The 18379-nt window shown below is 42.6% G+C and overlaps 1 protein-coding gene across 4 annotated transcripts in view; it reads right to left on the bottom strand.

The window, feature by feature from the left end:
* SMOC1 (SPARC related modular calcium binding 1) overlaps positions 1 to 18379 on the bottom strand; it is a 166714-nt gene that overhangs the window by 110658 nt on the left and 37677 nt on the right. Inside the window, exon 1 of one of the 4 annotated variants that reach the window (XM_039705086.1) lies at positions 18074 to 18327. The exons of the other annotated variants lie outside the window; for them this stretch is intronic. Coding sequence (XP_039561020.1) covers positions 18074 to 18178 — 105 coding nt within the window. The 5' untranslated portion in view covers positions 18179 to 18327. Of the gene's footprint in view, positions 1 to 18073; positions 18328 to 18379 lie in introns of those variants that run through there. 4 annotated transcript variants of the gene reach the window in all.

Genomic DNA, 18379 nt, shown 5'->3' with positions numbered 1-18379 from the left:
GAACCACATGAAAAATATCCTGTGGTTATCATAGCTGCCTCCATGCAAGATTTCAGCCTTCAGCTTACATCAGCCAATTCACCTAATCAAGCCAAAAATCACATCAACCCACATATTCCCACCCTGACATACTGCTATGTACATTGGTCAAGTTTTTGCCATCCTATTTCAAGTTCTTTGCTCAGAAATCTTTTCTGCTGTCTAAATTACCATTCTCTGCGTCATATGCTGACACCAACAATCTCTTCTTTCCTTTCAGGCTAAATTCGACATCACTACAAATTCCAGATCTACTTCCCTCATTTCCAGCACGACCTTGTTCACACTTGCAGACAATATTTTAACATACTGTGTTTACAGACACCCACGACAGATTTCCACTTTCCCATGCTGCAAACCTAAACAAGAACTGAAGGCAATTGACAATCCTGCATTCATATTTAACAAACAACAGATGAACAGAGAAGTCCTGCACTCACCAGAGTCATCTCAATATTCTACTTCAAGGAAGTACTTAAATACTTGACAATGGAAAATAAAAATCAGCTGTCAAAAGCTTTGCACAGGTTGGCCATAGGTCTTAATAGCAGAGAGAATGTAGATGTTAAGAGCCTAAATTAATAGCATGCCCTAGATAGCAGGCTAGATCTAGTCCATCACACGTGAGAGTTGGTTTCCTTTCCCTATTCAAAGACTTTTCAGGGTACATATGGTGCCAAAGCAATCCACCAACACCTCTTGAAAATTCAGTTCCTAGTGCACTGTGGATTACATAACTCTTCTATGTTCTGAGGAGCCACATCATCCCCTCAAGTGCTGCTACACATTCAGTTTGAAACCAGCTTGCCCAGGGCAGCACACAGCAGTGTCATAACCAGTGTGATACTATCCCACTGTGCAGTTCATTAAGTGGAAGTACAACATGACCAGGTATGCTAGTTCAAAGCACCTCCAGGTTATAACCAGCCTCATGAAGTCCAGGCAATACCCTTACCAGATCACAGATATGTCTTGTACAACTGCTGGCAAAGTTCAAAAGTACATGTAAATAATCTGGATCTACCCAACAACCACTACACTAGACTTGCAGGGAAAATTTCCAAACAAGTGGCAGGATAAAACTAATTATAATGCCAAGGTTGGGACATACAAGTCACCCCAGATCTCTTCTGGAGAGATGGATAGTTTTCTTCTAGAAGATAAATTCTTGTAGATAGCCCTGTGCTCAATTAGACCTACACTAGGTGCAGCACAGATAGGAAGTTTTGCCAGCACAGGACACCAGCAAAGTGTGCCTGTGATGAAAGCAGAGTCTTCAACTAAAGTCAGCCAAGACACCTTAACTAGTCTCACACTGAACTGGTCTTCATCACTGCACATTAGCAAAGAAATTTGCTCTTGCTTTGAGACATAGACCCTATTCATGGGGAAGAGGGGGCATAAAATCCTCTCTATTCAACAAGTTCTACATAGAATCTCAGCCTACTCCAAAAGCCTAAAGAAATAGTTTGTCTTACCCTTCGTTGGAAGTAAAGTTATTTCTCATACATGTAACACTTGGCTGGAACATAACAGAACACCGCAACTTTTAACATAAATCTAGGTGGACTAGGGGTCTACTGTGATTTCAGTAGAATGAACATTTGTTCCTTTCCTTAGCTGTCAACTCATGGTGAGTACACAAGTTCTTCTTTCTCAAAGGAGCCAGCATGAAGAACTCTGTATTACAAACAACAACAAAAGAAGTTGGAACTCATTACTCTGAACAGAGGGTAAGTTACTGCTATAACTATGCAGTAAGGGTATACTGCATAGTTATAGCAGTACAGCTCCCTAAGAGTACAGGAAAGGAAAGCAATGCTTTAACTTGCACCAGAACATCAGAGCTGTAAATCCTTTTTCCACGGGAGTTATATAATAGGACAGCACTGAAGTTCGTAACTAGCACTTCCAGACTTCAGCTGGTGCACCTAATTGCTCCTAAGTCACACCATCACCTCTTGCTTAGAGACAAATACCAGGTGCTATCACTGAACCAACATCTCTAATCCAGTGATGTACAAGCATACAGATGGTGGGATGAGTTAATAAACTAGTCTTTCAGAACAGTCAAGAAGCTGGGTTTCAGAAACAGGAGAAATGCACCTACTGTCACTAAGCTGAGAGTCCAGTCTCCCAAAGATAACAGCTGCAAGCAGACATGGAATTTTTAATTACTGTGCTTTTAGATGCTATTTGAAAGGTTAACTTTATTTAATTCACTAGTATGTGACACAGAAGGAATACCTGAAGCACTTCCAAGTGTTTTAAATTGCCTGATAACTAGAGGTGCTAAGCCAATAGAAACAAAGAGCCTATTTTCAGCATGGTCCATCCCTAGAGCCAGCACAGGCTGGCTGTCAGCAACTGCAGTATCATAATGAGAGCTCTACACTCTAAAAGCTGCTCCACTTCCACAATATGTCAGCACTTCAAGCAAGACGCTAGAGCTGCCTAGACCACCTTCAGTAGCTGTTCTTCATCCAGACTTGACCACCAAGGCAAGTGACTAAATCCAACCCCAGCCTCACAACCAGAAGACAAAACTGGTCAGTCCAGCCACAGCTGTGGTCTGGCTGTAACTCACAGCAGGCCAAAGCAACATACTCAACACATAGGCAGGGATCAGAAGACATGCCTGGACATGAGCTTGGAAACACACACCACAGAATGGATGCAGCATAAATGATGGTTTCTGAGCAGAAAAACAACTTGGAAACAGGAGGTTGTTACAGCTTGAGAGTACCCAACTAAACTTGTTGCCTATTGCACTGAAATGCTAACAGTCTTAACTCAAGCAGTGGTACTTCTATATCTAGGATTTATTATTACTACATTTTACTTAAAGTTTGTACTGTTCCCTATATCCTGCCAAAAGGACTCACATAATACAAGTAAAGTAATAGAGTTTCATTACTGCTTTAAAGTGTAAGGTTAGTGTTTGTGAATTACTGCAGTGGCTTAGTCTTCATGGGGCTTTGAGAAACCATTTGGTAAAGGCTTAAACCCTCAGATTAAAATGTAGAAGTTGTCAGATTCTGGAAACTTAAAAACATTTATTCCTATCCTGTTTGGAGATGGTAGGTGACCAAAATTACTAGCTTCTACAAGTTTACCAGGTCAAAGTTTGTCAGGAGATACAATATTTGGCAGTCCTTTTTTCAAAATTATTCAGTACCAGGACCAGTTATAGCACTTACCATTAACTGTGTGGTCTCTTCCCCTTCCAAATGGGGAAAATACAAAGCCAGTCCCTACCGTTGGACGTGACAGCCCTGCCATATCAAAATTTTCAGAAGCTTTTCATGGAGCCAGAAATGAATAGCATGTAGGTGCTTGAATTCATGTAGGATTTAGCACTCAACTGCCAGAGAACCTGCATCTATATTCCATGATCTGAAACACCTGTAGTGTGTAGAAGCTAAAATCCCAAAGAACTTCAAGGTGATCAGGCTTTCCACTTCCTTACTATGAAAGTCACCCCCCATAAGTCACACACATGCCTGCAAAGCAGCTGTTTGCAAATTGTACAGAACTGCAGTGCTCTGGAGGTAAAGGCATTCATATGGAAAAACAGAGTAACACAACCAACCTGAAATCTACATTCATATGGGAACAGAACTTGAAAGCATTCAGTCAATTTGAGGCTACATCTTAAAAAATTAAAAGCAGAGATTAGAACATAGGCTAGACAACTTCTTCTCTGATGCTGCTTAGGTATACTGTCACCTTTCACAGGGAAACCACATGGAGTCTTTCCTAGACATCCACACTGCCTTGACAAGGACTGAAGCAGGTGACTTCAAGGCACAACCAGTTTGATGTGTGAACTCCACGTTGGTGGTACTTTCAGAAGCAAAACCATTGCTAACTCTGCTGGGATCTTTGCAATCCAAGGCAGCATTGCAGAAGCAGCAATGCTGACTCACAGGGTAGAGCCTTGTCTCACCACCTGTATTGGGTTTACATGGCAAAGTTTTGGTAGCAGCTGCAGAGGGGATCTCCCTGAGAAGACAGGGGCTGCCCTGTGCTGGACACAGCTGGTTGCATACCACACCCACTGCAGGCCAAAGGGCAGCCCATCAGCCAGGCTGACAGTGCCTCTGAGAGCAAACCTAAAGGGCAAAACATCACATGGCATGGGGAGCAGGATGGGAAGTGAGAAGCCACAGCACAATCGAGATCAACGAAGGAGTCTTTGGTATCAAAGTAGAGATTCCTCTGCAGTTCACAGAAAAAAACACGGAGGACCAGATATTGCCCTGCAGTCCCTGGAAAGACGCCACAGCACAGCGGGCCAGCATTTTCTGAAGGAACCTGCACCCCATGGAGAAGCCATGATGGAGCAGATTTTTTCTGGAAGATTGAAGTTGCTAAGAAAAACTCCTATGCTGGAGCATAGGAAGAAATGAGGATGGGTCTGGCAGCTGGGCAAGGTCAACCAACCACGCAAGCAAGGACAAAAGCAGAAACATTTCAAATTTGCAGATTCTAGGCACAATCCTCATACTCCAGCCAAGAACAATGCATGCTGTTTGGTTCTGTGGACAACTTGGTGCTTGCTCGTCATTAGAGGTACTGTAGCATCAGTGAGGCTTAAGAAATACAGGGATGGTCTGAAATCTAGAAAGGCAGCTTTCCCTGGCATAAGTGAATAAACCAGAAAATAAATCAACCAAGGGAAGGAATGGGGAATTAAGTGAATGCAAGCGATTAAAGTTCTGTTTAATTTTGTCACCGTCTGACACCAACTCGGAGATTTTGAGCTACAAACCAGAAAATAAATCAACCAAGGGAAGGAATGGGGAATTAAGTGAATGCAAGCAATTAATTAAAGTTCTGTTTAATTTTGTCACTGTCTGACACCAACTCAGAGATTTTGAGCTATCCTGTCTTTCCAGAACTGTTGACCTTTTATATTGCAATAACCAAAGCGGATTACAAGCTTCAATTGAAACAGACACTTGCCAGATATTCATTCAGCCCTTCACAATTGTCTCTTTAGTATCTTGTAGCATTTGTTGAATCAGTGCCATTTGAGCTTTAAAGTGGGATGACTTTATAATCTTACTCAATTTCCACAAAAACTTTCCCCAAACAGGAATCACATTTGAAGGGAAGCTTCCGACAAAATCAAGCTCACTGTCTGAAAGCAGTAAATCTAACTAAAACTGTTCAAGCCGAGCAGATTCTGCATACAGCACTAGATATAACATAGATGTTGCCCTATAATACACCAAGAAATATTTCCCAAGAGTCAGCTGTGAATTCTAATAATCCCCAGCTGAGAACAAGATGTCACTGGGTACCATCAACTTCCTCCCCAATGAATACTTAAGATAGAGGCACATTGCTCCTAAAGTAAGGGGAAACTTCATAGTGCTTTTCCTTCACTTCAGGGATGTGAACCTCTAAGCCAAGTGTTCAAGATGAACAAGAAGCCAGGGCAGCAGCTTGATAAGAGTTTCAGTTAAAGAGTGGATACTACAGCAGCTGTTTCACCAAAAAAAGAAGCTCAGAGCTGGGGAAAATAAGAGAAAGTACTCCCTGCACTTTGCATAAGAAATGCTTCCTCAAACTCAGTCCTTTTCCTATTTTAAGAGTTTTCCTCTATTCAAATCCATTAAATCCTGATTGCAATTTAGTATAGGTCATCAACTAAACAAGCTTCATCAGTGTCAGCATTTATAAATGCTGTCTTCACTTCGTATCTTGTTGAATCCAGTTGTGACTACATTCAGATGTTTTGTGTAAACAATTCCTAGCACTAGTGTCAATCACCTCACAATAAAACAGATGCCAAGAGAGTCTTGCATTTTTAAATCAACATCTGCTAGTGAAACAAAAGCCACTAGCAAGTCCCACTAAAGCAATTTTAGATAAGTACAATTCTACCCATCTGAACACTGGCATGAGATTTAACAAGATTATCTCTTCTCATTTGATCCTAATTGGTTGCCTTAGGAAATGCATGGATATGCGTGAACATCAATCTACCATACAGTGAAGAACTGAAATGCTTGGCTTAGGCTGTTTGTGGTAATCCCTAGGTTTGCTTTCTAATAAATACTAACCAGAGACAAGCCAAAGATAACACCCTATTTTGTCCTCTTAATCGGAGGTGACCTCATCACGTCTATAATCAGCCTTCTGGCACTTCCTGAATACAAGTGCTTATATTCTCCACAGTTTCATGAAAGGTAAAGACAAGGAAAGAAGTGAAAGTAATTTTTAGCTTTTGCTCTGACATGCAATACTTAATCATTGCCCTGAAAATTTGGTTATATCTTTATAAGTAAGTTTATCAATGCTGAACAAACTGAAGGGAAACATGTCAAGTGGAATGTACATGTAGTTTAACTTGATTTACTTGCCCCAGTGATTCCAAAGAAAAGCATGAATTCCTGAAATTGGACACACCTTTACCAAGAGGAAGGCTTCAGGCACAGTTCAGCAAAAACTACCAAGTTCAGAATTGTTCTCCCACTCCCATTGTCCTGCCTGAACAGAGGCACACCCAGGGAGTATATATCTTAGAGGGAATGAAGCAGATTTGACAGGAGTCTAGACAAAGGAAAAGCTAGTCAGAAGCTATTCTGTAGGTGCCACTATTAATGGGCAGGCTAAGTTGGAAGTAGTTCTAGTAGAAGCTTTCCACTTAAGGTCAGATGTGGAAATTTCCTTAAGAAAAGCAATAAGGAGCTAAGAGTTGCATGGGATACCTGAGAAAGTTTGAAGTTTAACAGCCAGAACAGTTTCTATGGTAAAATACCTACCTTATTTAAACATGGGGGGAAAAAGGAGCTATGCCTCTGTAGCTTACTATTCTTTGCTACAGAGAAAAACTTGCCTAGAGTTGAAGTTAATCTTTTTATTTGGGATTGTCATTCACTTAAGAGCATAGTGTTGCTTGTTTTGTTTTTTTTTATCAGACCTTTGTCTTCATATTGCATGAGGTTCTACTACTGAACTCTCCCCAGTTCTGGGACTTCAGCAAGGGCTGGGGAAAAAGTCCCTCAATTATGTGAAGCAACTGTGGAAACATTTTTGGTTTTGTTTGCCAACAGAACTAGAAGCAAAACTTGAGGGCTTTTAGGTAAATTCTTAGAGTTCCAACAGGAAACTCAAAAACTTAGTTTGCTCATGACACCAGCTATTCAAGCTAGATCCGAAAATCTTTGGACTCAAAATATACTTGTCATACAATTGGGCGAAATCCAGAAACGTTGAGGGACAGGTTTTAGGAATGCTTAAATTTATTCAAGTGTGGTAAATTTTTTTCCTCCCACTCAGTTCCAGTTGCAGCACCAAAAAGCTCCTAGTGTTCTAGAAAATATAATGTGTTTTTCTTAAGTTAATTACACAGGCAAAACTCGATTTGGAAGTTGGGACTGACTTTTTTTAAAATTACTTGCATGCAAGAACCACATACACACAAACCAGGATAGCTTCATCCTCCTAGGATAAAAGCTAACAGCTACACATCATACCTGTTTACACACTAAGAGATTTTACAAAACAGTGCAAATGAGTTAGGATGCTTCATCCTATGGGTGCATTCAAATCCAGATTAGAAACCTGCAAAACATACACTGCAGTATGCTAATAAGCAACAGCGAGTTTCAGCTCCAGTACTGCTGCCAAAGCGCTTCAGGTGAAGAAGCACTTTTGTGGTAAAGAAAAGCTTAACTTCTCTTCACAACCCAGCTAGTTTGGAGCTCCTTTAGGTACCTATTGTTCACAATAAAAATCCTGAAATTTATATAGTCTCACTGACAACTGAAGAGCAAGACAAGAAAAGCCAAAGTTTCACACCGATTGCTTTCTACTCCCTGTCCTATTCACCCTTAAGAGACACCTTATTTTGTAACAAAATGGCAAATGTTTACCTTGTCCAGTTATTTAAAGCTCTATCAGCCACCATAAATTTAATTGATTTTTCAGGGTATACATGACTAATAGGTGAGCTGGGAAGTTCAGGAGGGCTCCAACAGCTAGATTTTAACTACTCTTCACATTTGAAGAAGAGTAATAGCTTAGGTGACAGCTCAAATCCAGCAAAGCACAATTTTTTTTCTAATACATTTGTTACTTCAGGGTAACTGAGAAGAGGACAAAGCCTGACAGCCTTGGAAAACTTAAGTCTTCCACAGCTACAACTAGCAACATCCAGACTACTTCAGAGCCAACTAGACTACTTCGATGTACGAGTCCTTAATTTAGAAAAAGAAAAGCACCACCAAGTTGGAGCATAAAGCACTTTCTTAGTTCACGGTGAAGAAAACACTCAGCTCCCTGGAAACTCCTGAAGAGGAGCACACAAAACAAAAACTCTGGGCTGACATACTGCCCTGTACTTGTAGACAATGGATTTAACAATCATTAATTCACTACCACCAGCAAATTATGTCCATTTTGTAAAAGTCTGTAGAAATTGAAACTACTACTCCTTCTACGGTTCAAGCTCAAACTGGGAAAGTAAAGGGAGTCCAAGAGCAGTTACTGCCATTGAAAGAATGTCCTGACTCTGTGAAGCAGAACATCCCTGGCTCTACAGAGCACCTAACAAGATAAAGCCCACAAAAGACAGCTTTGACTTTCAAACCTAGCATGAGACATGTCAGGTAGCACAGCCACCACTGAAATACCTTATTCCACCATGAGATATTACCTTTCCAGATAAGCAGCATCACTTGGCCATGACTTCAGATTTTTACTGACAAAGCTGCAGGATAGCACCTCTAGAATAACCTGAGGCCTTCAGGTACAGCAGCCAGAAGCACCATTCTCTTACAGTCAAAAACTAAACCCCTGGACAGCTACACATGTGCAGTGCATTTAAGAAATCCTATCCCACAGCAAGCACTTTCAGAAGTTATGTTAAAGCTCTAGTAAGACAGATTTCTGCATCTAGCTTAATTTCCAGGAATATTTCAAATGCATTGCAGCTAATTGAGGGCAAATAACACCACCAGCTGAAGCACTGAGAATCCAGTTGGCTACAGTTTACTACAACAGCAGGAAGACATGGCAGCACTTACACCCAATCCCTTACCTGACAGAACTCCAAAGCCTTGGCTTCAGATACTGGTATTGTTTTTAATTTTAAAAGGTGGATCAAGTTCTTCTAGATTTACATATTTTGACGTTAAGACACAGAAAGGGAAATAAGTCAAGCTAATTTCCAGAACTGTGGAGCAAAAAAATTATTGCATTAACACCCCTGTTCATTTTACACATACCAGTCTCACAGATTTCTATGTTAAAAATAATTTGCTGCCACTAAGCCTGAGATGCACACACATTAAAACTCATATTTCCCTACAAGTTTGGAGTTAATAATACTCTAGTGTTCCGGAAGCATACACATTTTTAAAAGCCAATTTTGCATACAGCCTATCTACTTTTGCAACACTTGTCTGCTTACTTTTAAGGGCAAAAGAATAAGCCAAATGCAAAACTCCAGGCAGAAGCCAACAACAGTTACTGCCATTCTGTATGGTAACTAAACCCAAATCAGAAGCAGCTTCTTGGCTCAGACAGAAACTCCTTTATCTGGCTAGTATCCACAAACTCCAACTCATTTAACATCCTCCACTTCGAAATTATACCCAAGAGCTTCTGGCTTTTTCGTTCTTAACTTGCACCTAGTTCCACCACGTATTTGTTTAAGCCCAAGTGTAGAATGCATATAAATCTGCTTCAAAGAAATGGGAAGGGAAGTGGTTTGATGTACTAGCTAGAGTAGGTTCTTTAATCTTCATGCTACTCAAGGTAGTCTATGCTGCAACAAAAGATTACCATACTACATGTTTCTTACTAGCATGTATGTGGTATACACAGAAGCAAGATCTAGAGATAGTGTACATCTGGACATTAAAGGATACCACTACCTCTACCAGGTGTTTTCACCTAAGGATGCTTCCTTATCTATTTGATTCCTGGCTCACTCCCCCTCCATACCATATGTGGTCACACTGCTTCTTGTGCAACCCACAACAGCCATAGAATCTGAGACAGTTACCTGTACATTAAGGCTGTATTGGATTGTTTTAATTTGTTGGAGCATCAAACCCTAAAGTATTAGCATTACAACTGAAGGATCATGTGATCTTATATTTTGGGTTCTCCATATAACCAAAGAAAAAGTTGTTAATCAACTATCCTGGACTCCATGAAATTATAGAACAAGCACTATTCCATGCATCACAAGCCTACATATAGCAGCTAAGTTAGTGGACTTTGCTCATGAAAAGGCAGAATATGGCTTTCCTGTGCAATTCAAATGATAATTCTCAGTCATGAAACAGGGATGGATAAGATTTTCCACATTCCTTCTGGTCTGTGACCCAAGCAATGGTAACAGAGGACTGATGGCCAAGAGAAACTCTGAAACAGAATCTGCCCACTAAGTGTTTGGAACCTCTCCTCCCTATTTGAGGATCAGCACTTCCCTCTGGATATGATTCCAACTATCATTAACTGGACCAGTGGCCAAGAAAAACCTTAGAAAAACAAGTTATTTCATCTGTCCTACTTCCCCATCTTTCTTATCCCAACACACCTTCCCTTCCCCTTACTATAACTCTATCAGAGGCTCTCCCATGAGAAAGCCCTCACTTTTTTCAGCCCCTCAACCCCATCTTTAATCAGCATCTCAGTGGCACAGAAAGAGTATGCTTCTTCCACACTGAATAGGGTAAAATTATATTATTTTAGTTTGTCACAAGACTCAGAATAGAGAAAAATTCTATTAGGCCAATGCTCTTATAGCAGTGAATCAAATTTAACTTCAGACTGACAAGGGCTGCCATGCAGCCTACAGAACCAATCTCAACAGATTCATAGACAGAATCTCAATAGTCTATGCCTTGCACAGAAGGAATGTTGCACACAAACAGTCTGCTTCCTTCCTCTTAGCCACTTCAAGTCAAAGTGTACAGGGTGAGGCAACCAGTTTACAGAACCCTGGCACATGCTCTGGATCTATACTCAAGCAGTGAGCAGCAGCAGTTACTCTGCAGCAGTTACTCAGGTACAATGCCCTGCTCACATTCATTCATTTCCTTCATCCAGAGGCCACCGAACTCCAGTGCCAGCCCAAGAGGGGAGTCCAGGTGCCCATGGCAGAGCAAGTTATCTGCCTACACACACCAGTTTCTGTATGACTTCCTCCACCTGCACGAAGACTCTGCCAGCAGCACTGGTGGGTTGCTTGTCTAGGCTTCGCTGCCAGACTCCACTTGCCAAAACCCTGAGCCAACCTTTAATGATGCAGCCTCTGTTACTATAGCAACTAGTGTAATTTTCCTATCTCTAGGCACAGACCTTGGGGGGAAGTACTTAAGTTTGTTCTCATTTCACACCTACCACTCACTTGCCCGCTGCACGGCTACGTGCCACTCCAAATGAAAACCTCTGTCAGTGGGCCCTCAAAGCAGCTGGCCCAACCACAAGCCAGTGGGAGGCAAAAATGCACAAACCCAACATGCAGGCATATCCTACTGAGCAGGCTACAGCTGGGAGACCACCAGTGAAGAGTCTGACAGTCCAGGCAGCAGGAGGCTTACGAGGCCTTCTAGGCCACAGCTCTAAGGACAGACTCAGAACAGAAACATCTGACAGTCACAGAGTGGGTCAGGTTGGGAGGGACCACAGTGGCTCATCTGTCCCACCTCCCTGCTCATGCAGGGTCATCTTAGAGCACGTGGCACAGGACTGCATCCACACAGTATTTTAATATCTCTAGTGAGGCAGACAAGGCATCCTTCCACCAAGGGTGTTACTGATGATGCCTGCTGATGGCTTGGCATCATCCAGTCAGGCTCAGGCCAGTCTCCAGAGTACCCTGAAAGTGCCACACAGCCTAGAGAATAAATCGCTCCATAAACCAAAGCCAGTTTGCTCCATCGTCACCCACAACACTGTAGGACTGCACTTTCAGCATGAAGGCCTTCTACCCAGACAGCACAGGCTTCCCTTGGAGCAGCTCTTGTAGAAAACCATAACAACTGTATTTGTCACCGCAACTTTTTAAGAAATAGCATTGGTCAGAGGGCAGGCCCGCTATATGAGGCAACGTTTTCCTCACCGAACAAGCAGATGACTCTTTTGTAAAACCCAGGAATATTGCTAACATTATCTATATTGTTGGGATGTTGCAGCATCCCACAGGAGCCTAAGTTGCATCAGGAACCTACTTTAATAAAGAGAAAAAACATCCAGGATATGAGGCATGAGGCTGGTTTCAAGGTAAGGCCTTATCCTGGGAAAGCTGCTCTCAGGCTGAAGAGCTGCTGATAGCCTGTATGAGGCCATATACAAAGAACTCTTTTGTATGGTGGGTGGTTTTCACTGTCCTGAATAAAACTTTACACCCTAGTGTGACTAGCTATGCTTTCCTGTTGTTACTCTCCTAAAGCTACAATGCTTCCTCCCCTCAACAGAGAAAAAAAAAAAAAAGAGCACAGAATTGCATTCTTAGTCAGGGTTTTGGTGCCAGAATACTTCTTTACTTCTTCCTCATACTTACAAGCAGTAAAGTCATCACACACAGAAAGCTTCACATGGTTCACATATAAGCTGCTGAACACAAGTTGTGACTGCTCACGTGAGCCAGTCAGAAGAAGCAGCCAGTTACATACTACTTCCATCACATCCTGGCAGCTTCTCTGCATAAGCAAACATCTCACACTGACCTCCCACCTTATCCAGAAAGCTCGAGCATGAAATAGATTCACCCACACCAATGGCAGCCTTCCCTGTCAGAGCAAGAACTTCACAAACATGAGCTCCTCACAAATGTGCATAGGAAGCTTAGAGTCCCACCAATGCAATGACATTACTTAAGCTTGTAAGCTTCATAGTTCAAATCACAACAGTTGCCATTCTGCCAGAGCATCACATGAGGACCAAAGCAGTAAACCACCCCCCCTGCACACCAAGCTCAGCTCAAGGTCTGCTGTGCCACAAAGTCCCTGGATGGTTCATCGGTACCAGAGACATCATGGCAGCTGCCAGGGCACTCTGACAGGAAGCCACCACACTGTCACAGAGGATGCTTAAGTATGACATTCAGCACAGCAGCCTTCAGGGATCAGCTTTACTTCCACCTGTATTGCTTCCACGTTTAGCTTTTAATGTTAGCATAAAGCTTATTGTGTAACACTTAACTGCACTGTCAGATGTGCCAGCACCAGAAGAACTGGGATTCACCAGCCAAGTAAGAGACAAATGGGGTTTTGTTTGTTTGGGGTTTTTTTGACATAGTAATGTCGCAATTAGTTTGAGATGGCAGGATAAGAACATCTAAGATATTTAAATAGCAGTATTAATATTTTAGAGCTACTACACTACTGAAATGAGTTTACAGTCATCTTACCAATTGCTTCAGGCCATCTGGAAATGAAAGAAGCCAAGAGAGCAGCTGCTCTGCACTGTAAAGATTACCTTAGCACACTAGAGCTAGAAACTAGAAAACTAGTCCAAGAGGTTATCATTGTAGGTGTCCCACCAGCTACAGAGCTTGCTGCCACCACCAGCAAAAATACACGAGCAGCTTCTTTTTCTGTACCTAATCTTTTGCTGGCCAGAAATCTTTCATTAACAGCATAGCTCATTAACATGAGTGGGAATATTCTTGTAGCCAACTGTGAAGCTCAGGCAATTAGAACACCAACTCTAAGACTACAAAAAGCAAGTGAAATCCTGCATTTTTCTGTTTAGAACAGGGCCTGCTGTTCCAATACGAACATAATGTTTTAAACTTCTCCACACAAGAATTAATCCTGTTCTTCAACACAGTTACATACTGTTTAGAAAACACAAGTCAGAGCAGTTTCTTTAGTACACATAAAATAATTCAGTGAACATTAAAGGTCTAGATAGGAGCAAGGAGAAGGAGAAAAAAGCAACATAGCTCCATATATAATTAGTTTCCACCTGCATAAAAAACATCCCTCACCCAACCAAAACAAGCTATCTGTTTGCCATAGAGTAACAAATCTGTCCTATCTCTTTTTCTAAAGACTTGCCTTTGGGTACTTGTTTCTTCATTAAATTAATCTCTCCAATGGTAAAGAAATCTAAAAGCACTCAAGTGCTTCAATCACTGGTTACTAGTGTAGACCTTTGCAAGGCAGAGTGGTGATTAAGCTCAAACAAGAAACAAAATTCAGTCATTGAAACCTATCCTAACATTCATTCTTCTGTTCTAGACCCCCTGTGAATGAAGCCCTCTGCCTTATACTCTTATTACACATGCTTTTATAATTCCTTACCACCATAAAGAACACAGACTCCCTAATTTTGGTATGCATAAAGACACCTGCTTTGCAGAACCCTTCTTGTGGGGCTGCAGTGAACACAGAGCAGAACACACTCCTTGTGCCACTCCTGCATAAGCTGCAATGCTGCTGCCTCCTCCCAGAGGGGACAACAAAGCTGCAGGGGCCTTTTCAGCACTTTTTACCAAAACTCTTATTTGGTGTTCTAGCTAGCAGCCAACTGCAGCAGGAAATTCCCAATGCTCTGTGGCACTCCAATTGATGCACTGGAATCTGCGGTAGCATCACAATTTTGCTATTCACTACCTTCCTTTTTAACAGCACTGAACTGTAAGGTCCTCCACTGTGTCCAACCAACATGCCTCTCAGGGGAGGATATGACACATTCCCATGCATGAAATAGGAAGAATGTTACAGTGACTACCCTGTCCCCTCCTATCATCTTTTAGTCCTCTGAAGTCACTGGAGGGGTGCAGGTCCCCAGTCTTCCAGAAATCCAAGCCCACTCATAGGACATCTTTTGACTGCTGCAGTCACATTGTGTGCCTTCTGCAAGCATCCACCACTTCTCTGTGCTAGTATTTGTCATTACTGCCACCAACAGTTCTCTGCCATACATGAAGTTCATAATGGTCAGGAGTATTACTCAGAAAGCAGAGGGCCAACACAGATCTCTCCCTGAACTAGAAAAAACAAAGGTCACACTTAATTGTCCAGACGGAGGGAAATGAAGCTTTGTGGCACAATCTATTTGTATTCTTCTGCTACGAAAGAATACTGCTTAAATGCACCACACAAAAGGAGATGCAAGAGCCAGCCTGGTCAAGCTCCCCATCTATCACTTCGGGTTCAAGGAGAGGGGAAACAGCAAGACCTGGCTTGTCCCACACCCCAGATCTCATGCCAGCAGAGAGAAAGAGGCACACAGGAAGATAGTATGAATAGAAAATAAAGCCTGATTATCTTTTTCCAGAAGGTAGCATTCTTCAAACATACATCTTTCAAGTATAGTCCTACAATGCTCTTCTGAGCTACAGAAGTAGAAGCGACCAGGTGATTGTGTAACACAGCAGAGGCTTTACTAGAGTCTGTCCAGTAAGGAAACAAGTCACACAGCAGCCTAGAGCTGACAAGTTATTTCTAGATATTAGAAAGACATAGATATTAGACTTCCTATGGGGCTTCACTTGGGACAGTTGTTATTAACTGTCATTGGGCAATAGCAAATATGCAAGAGCCAGATGTTTCCTACAAGCCACTGACACCAAGCCTAAGGAATTCACATCACTGCTCATAGTTTCACTATAACAAGAAACAGCAAGCTTTGTACACCTTTTGAGAGCCAGAAGTTCCTCAACAGACCTGTAGGTACTAGCTGCATTTTTAATTTACCTTGGTATTCAAGTAATTATCCTCAACTCATTCAATCTGAAAGTTTCATCCCTTATTGGCACAAGAGATGTAGATACACCTATTTCTCTTCGATACCTCTAGTTTTTCAACATTTTCTGCAAACAGTAGTAGCCATTCTCTTCTGTTTATGTATTTAATAACAGTACTGGCTGCCTATCTTAGAACACTACAGTAGCAAGAGAAATGCAAGGAGGAAAATCTAGAACTTGATTCAAGCATTATTGCTGGTCATTTGAATTCACTGAGTAGGACTAAAATCTGTTGTTCATCTTTAAAAGAATTTCAGCTTGCAAATATTGTAGTTCTAGCACTTACCATACAGAAGAGAGCGTGAAAGAGCAGGTATCACACTTAGCACTTGAACATCTACAAGATCAGATCCCCAGAACTGCAACACTGACACCTGGCCAAGGAGACTTTCTGGCAGGGATACACTCTTGATCACAAGTCCGCATGAGAAATATATACTGGTGTAACCTGGTAGTCATTATTTAAGAAATTAATAATAAAGTATTTTTGTTTTTATTGGAACCTATTGGCCACATTTATATTAATGACAACTTTATTGGCAGTGTCTAATGGCTGCAAGAGATGAAGCTCAGGTCATTGACTTATATCAATCAACCTGGTTGCAAGCAAGCAAACCAAACTCCTCACCTTCACATGATACTTTGAGGGGCCAAAAGACAGATTTCATGAGTAAGACATCCTGGAAATATACAGCTTTCCATTTAAGAGCTCATAAGTTAAAATACTAAGTTAAAACTTTAAGGCATATCTTCCAACAGAACTACAGATGTTAGTGTTCACAGCTGATATTCTCCCCAGTAGTGAAGGAAGAAATAGCAAAGTCAGTTTACTTACTTCAAGCAAGAAGTAAATCAGTAGTCCTCTGTATTTGGTTTCCCACTCCCCTGAAGTAGCTCCCACTCCAAGACAACACAGCACAGGGAGCAATTAAACTGCCTTGTAAAGTACAGTACAAAAAAGGGTATATAGGAAAACTGTTTGGTATACGGGCTCATTGTACAATCATGTCCTACCATCAGGATTTTTTTGTTTCAATTGTGCTTCACTAAAGCACTCAGATACTGGTGCTGATGAAGACCCATGTCATCCAGCGAGACTCTTACTTATCACATTTAAAGTTCCTCTCTATTTGAAATCACTCTGATTTTGAGGTTTATGCTTGGTATCAGGTAATAAAGATATATACATAACCCCCCTGTGTTTCCTGATCTTTTAAAGCAGGTCTCAGTAATTTATGGCACACACCAGTTCTGACTTAGAACTGGTGAGATCAGAACTAACAGCTGCTGTTACACATCTGGCCATAAAAGAGGCTACACAGCACAGCTGAACACAACAACATCATTGCAGCCAGTAGTGTGCTTTCCATAGCTCTGAGAAGCATTTAATAGCCTTCATGGTCAAACAACACTTCCATTAGGAAGAAAAAAAAAAAAAAAAAAAGAGCATTTCACTAAAGTCCCTTGTTGTTATACTTTGGCCAAGTAGGGATTTCAAAGATTCCTAGTCGTGCCTAACTATGGTCTAAGTTAATTAGGTACTACACTTCAAGCATTTTAGATGGCTGGGTCAAAAATGCACATGGCCAATGCATCCAACATGCCAGCAGAGTGGTAAGTTTGTTCCACTTACCCAGAGCTATGCAGCAACATTGGCTGAAGAACAGCTACTGTTTTGCAGCTTCATAATTGAAAACTCTCACGCTACTCCGTAGTGGAGCTGCAGTGGTAACACTCACTCACTGGGAGAACCATATTTAGAAAAATACTGGGTTCCCCCCCAGAGCAATGTAATAGTTTGGTAAGTGAAATGAACAGCCCCAGTAAGAGTCAGGCATTGTCAGATTAAAAAAAAAAAAAAAAAAAAACCACCAAAGAAACCCAACAGAGCTAGACTCCTAAGACTCCTACAGGGAGAAACTTGGGCTGAAGGGATCTAGCTTTATTGGAAGGATTCATTTAATCCCTGCTTGGGAACATAAAAAAAGTCCTAAAGCTATGTGCTGGAAACAGGGGCTACATTAAATGCAAGTCGAGCAATATAAAAACACAGCCTGCCAACCTCCCCCCTCCCGTGTTTTTCTGCAATAAATACCAACAAGTTAATAACCGGTGTATGAACTTCTCGCATGCAGCCGATACCCGGCTTTTAATAAGGGAGCGGGGGAGGCCCTTGCGAGGGTCTGCGCGCGGGGCCGGGGGCGCTGCCCGGCGGCCGCGGCTCCACCTGCGGCGCTGACAGGGCGCGGGGGCGGCGGGCCGGGGCAGGGCGCTGCAACCTGCCGCGCCGGGCGGCAGCTCACTTACCCGGGGCCCCGTGGCTCGGTGGCTGCGGCCCGGCGGCAGATGCACCAGCAGCAGCGCCAGCAGGAGCGGGCGAGCCCCCGCGCTGCGCCAGGCCCGCGGCATCATCGTCCCTCGGGGCGGCGCGGCTCTGCGGCCACCAGAGGCGGCTCTCCCGGGCGGTGCGGCGCAGCCGGTCCCCCGGCAGCAGGTTCCCCGCCTCGGCCATGGGGATGCCCGTTATAAAGCCGCGGCGGGGCGGGGCCGGCCGGCACTGACCGCGCCGTGCGCCTATCGCCGTGCGGCCGCCGCCAATGGCGGGGCCGCGCC

Source organism: Passer montanus, unplaced genomic scaffold (genome assembly GCF_014805655.1).
Source record: "Passer montanus isolate IOZ18808 unplaced genomic scaffold, ASM1480565v1 scaffold18, whole genome shotgun sequence".
Classification (NCBI taxonomy): Eukaryota; Metazoa; Chordata; class Aves; order Passeriformes; family Passeridae; genus Passer; species Passer montanus.
Note: the sequence above shows the minus strand (reverse complement) of the source record. Positions and strands in the feature narration are given on the sequence as shown.